The sequence below is a fragment of the Pterocles gutturalis genome, unplaced genomic scaffold, assembly GCF_000699245.1.
Source record: "Pterocles gutturalis isolate BGI_N339 unplaced genomic scaffold, ASM69924v1 scaffold50171, whole genome shotgun sequence".
Classification (NCBI taxonomy): Eukaryota; Metazoa; Chordata; class Aves; order Pterocliformes; family Pteroclidae; genus Pterocles; species Pterocles gutturalis.
In genome coordinates, this window is record NW_010099710.1 from 47,648 (window position 1) to 51,070 (window position 3,423).

The 3,423-nt window shown below is 38.0% G+C and overlaps 1 protein-coding gene across 1 annotated transcript in view; it reads left to right on the forward strand.

Moving 5' to 3' along the window:
• The window catches only part of PDS5A (PDS5, regulator of cohesion maintenance, homolog A (S. cerevisiae)), a gene marked incomplete at its 3' end in the record, with an annotated part of 50,390 nt that extends 47,517 nt beyond the window's left edge, over nucleotides 1–2,873 (forward strand). Inside the window, exon 12 of the mRNA XM_010076960.1 lies at nucleotides 2,760–2,873. Coding sequence (XP_010075262.1) covers nucleotides 2,760–2,873 — 114 coding nt within the window. The remainder of the gene's footprint in view (nucleotides 1–2,759) is intronic.
• Nucleotides 2,874–3,423: the final 550 nt, after the last annotated feature.

The window sequence follows — 3,423 nt, forward strand, 5'->3', positions numbered from 1 at the left end:
CATCAAAGAAGAGTTTCTTTCTCTGACATGATTTCTTCTGGAAGTCTGATTAAGCCATTGAAACTGGCTTTTTCATGAGTAGGCATGGATTATATGCTGTTTGTTTTCTGGGTATCCACATTGAAAGATAGGTGGTTTAATTTTTCAGTGTTCCTCTCGTTCAATTTGGTACCCTCAATTTTAATCCAAATTCTACTAGTTTTTAAGGCCAGCAATGAAGTTCTTGCTCAGTCACACCATTGAATAGGTTTCCCCATCTCAGAGTGGAGGAGTAAATGCATGTCAATGTTATCATTGTTGGAATTAGAAAGTTAGTACTTTTAGCACCTGAAGAGCTGTAGAAATGCTATGATTTTTTAAGTCTGGAGTCCGTCCAGTCCTTTAAACACACAAGCATAGGTAAAAATTAGCTGACTTTGGCCTGTTTTCCTTCCATAACAAGGGAGGAGCGTAAAAAGTAACAGTGAACAGCTGTCTGAGCCTTGGAGTGTTTTCTATTGTGTGTATAGGATAACACTAGTTCTTTCAGAAGATAATAGCGCAGTATAGCACAGTATTGAGGCCTGAAGTGGAATAAAACAAACCTCCGCGCATCCTTAGCTCAGTCATTTGATAATGTTTTTGGTGTTACTTGACTATTGATGTGCATGTCTGCTCAAGACTGAGAACTGCTTATCACCTGTGCTCTGAGCTTCGTTGTTTTACAACAAATGCATAGGGAATGGAGTAAAATAACCACATCTTCAGCGCTGCCCTGTTACCTGCTCTTGATATGCTAGCCAATGACTTTCCTCACAGGAGAAAAGTGTGTCCTGGAGGTGTTCCCTATTTCTAAATCTTTACACTAACCAACATGGACCAGGGAAGACATGATACAGTCTCACCATTTGTACTGACAGCTTTTCTGGAACATGTGTCTTTAGAGACATGGTCTAGGGCTATGTTCATAAATGAGTAAGATAACTCTGATGACTCCAGTCTCGTGGTATGTTAAACAGATTGAGTCCCCTGAGATCTGAAGATCCTGTTCCCCAAGCAATATAGTGTTTGGAGTCATCAGTAATAAAATGTACGTTTAAAGGGAGAAAGCCAAGCTTTCTTTAATACTAGTGGGGTGCCTTGAGATAGTTGTATCCATACTCATGATCATCCTTTTATTCTTCTGCCATGCCATCATGTCTCTTGGAATTTTCTTTGAGCAGGAATAAGGTGTGTTTGATCTGTGCTGCCTTCTATGGTCTATGTACAAGGCAATCCCAGAGTACTTAACAGGAATCATAGTGAAAAAGTTTGTACATTCAAACACACAAAATATTTATCCATAAATATCAAATTGTATAGCTGAACATTGTGCACAGCTCTCATTGCTATGAATTTGTCTGAATATTCTTCCATTTCGGGAGCTATAATTAGATGAAGTCTACACTCATATTTTGTAGTTCAAGTTTTGTATTTTTTGTATTTTATTTACATAAACTTTAAAAATGTTTTACTGTTTAAAAAAAATTCAAGAATGTTTTTGCTTGTTTCGTTTGCTCTCAGTTTTCCTTTTGCTCCTTTTGTTGTATATGTTTTGGTGTTCCTTTGTCTCCACCTTTTTAATGATGATTTTTAGCTTCTGTATTAGAATAATTAGTAGTTTCACATGTTTTGCTTTTCTCTCAAATGCTAGTTTTATCTTAACCTTTCCCTCGAAAATACTGCAGATTTGTATCTTTCTTCCCCCTCGAGTTATGTTCTTATATTCTTTGTCCTTTGTTTGGGCTTTTTTACTATCTGTATCCTTTTATCTTATGTAAGAGTGAACAAAAGGAGATTCTTAGAGCCAAAAGAAAAAGGAGAATTTGGATGGTGTGATGGGTTTGCGCTTGGCTGGGGGCCAAACCACATACCCACTCACACAATTCCCACCCCCACCAAAGGACAGGGGAGAGTATTAAAGGGGTAAAGGGAAAAAAGGATTCGTAGGTTGAGATAAGGACAATTTAATAACTAAACTACAATAATATTGAAAATAATACTATATACAAATATACAAATGAGTGATACACAGTGATGCTGCCCCCCACCCGATGACCAAGGCTCAGCCTGTTCCCAGCTAACAATCCCGGAGCAGAGAGAGTCCCAAAACCGCACTTACGGAATGGAGAGAACAGTCCAAGTGTCCCAGACCGAGAGCTGAGGGCAGGGGGTGGGGTGGGCAATCTTCCAGAGGGTCCTCACCTATATACTAAGCGTGACTTGTATGTTATGGAATAGATTATTGGCCACTTTGTGTCTCAGTCCCGAACCTAAGATCAAATCCTGGGCTAGTAACTGGGACTGTGCTCCCTCCCAGCTTTTCCGGTCTGCAGACAGCCAGAGAAGCTGAAAGACCTTGGCAGCCACGTAAACATCACTTTTTATCAGCTTTCTTCTGAGCACAAATCCAAAACACAGCCTCTTGCTAGCTATTATGAAGAAGGTTAATTCTGTCTCAGCTTAACCCAGGACAGATGGTAACAAATAAAGCAATTGCACCCTCTTAGAGATGAAAATGAAAGAATGTGGAAAAGCTGTCAAGAAGCAGTTCTTGCTAATATTTCTATCAACAGTGGAAGGGATCCTTACAGATCAGAAAAAGACCACTGCTTTTTGCTTCTCTGTTGAAAAACATAACATAGTTTCAGTGACTTTCAATATTTTCTGTTCTTTCAGCTTGTCTGAAAGGTATCGCCACTTTTGGAAATGTACAGTTTTTATGTTGTCTTTTCCTGCAGATTACTAGTAGAGAAGATCTTTGCTCAGTATCTTGTTCCTCACAATTTGGAAACAGAAGAGCGAATGAAGTGCTTGTACTATTTGTATGCTAGCTTGGATCCAAATGCTGTTAAGTGAGTATAGTTTGTATTAGCAAATACTTGCTTTCTCATGCTTTTCCAACATCTGTCATCTTACTGGTATTATCGAGATTTAAATAAAAATATAAGTAATTCATGCTTAGTGTTATTTGCAAGTAGTATTTAGAAACATTTTGCTTTTATATACACACTCTGCACATCCATTAGACGAAAAGATACCTTGATATTTGACAGAGTGGTTTTATCCATTCGTTTTCATCCAATGAGAACAATGCCGAGTTAAAAATGCACAAGTAATGGCTTTTAGATTTGCTCAATATTAGGGTCCATGATGAAGATATCTATAGTTGAATCCTGGTTGACAGTGACCTGTCTTTTGTTTTGAAAATACTATTTTCAAGATAATTTGGGCGGTTGTAAGACATTCTGTGGCTGTCCTGCAAATGTGAACTTGTTCCAAGTAGAATAATAAGAGAGGTGATGTTCTGTAAAAAGAGAAAAATCAGTTTCACCTCGTTTGGAAAGGTTATTTTTAATACTTAGTAGGTTTTATTGTACCTAGAAGATCACAGAATCACAGAAT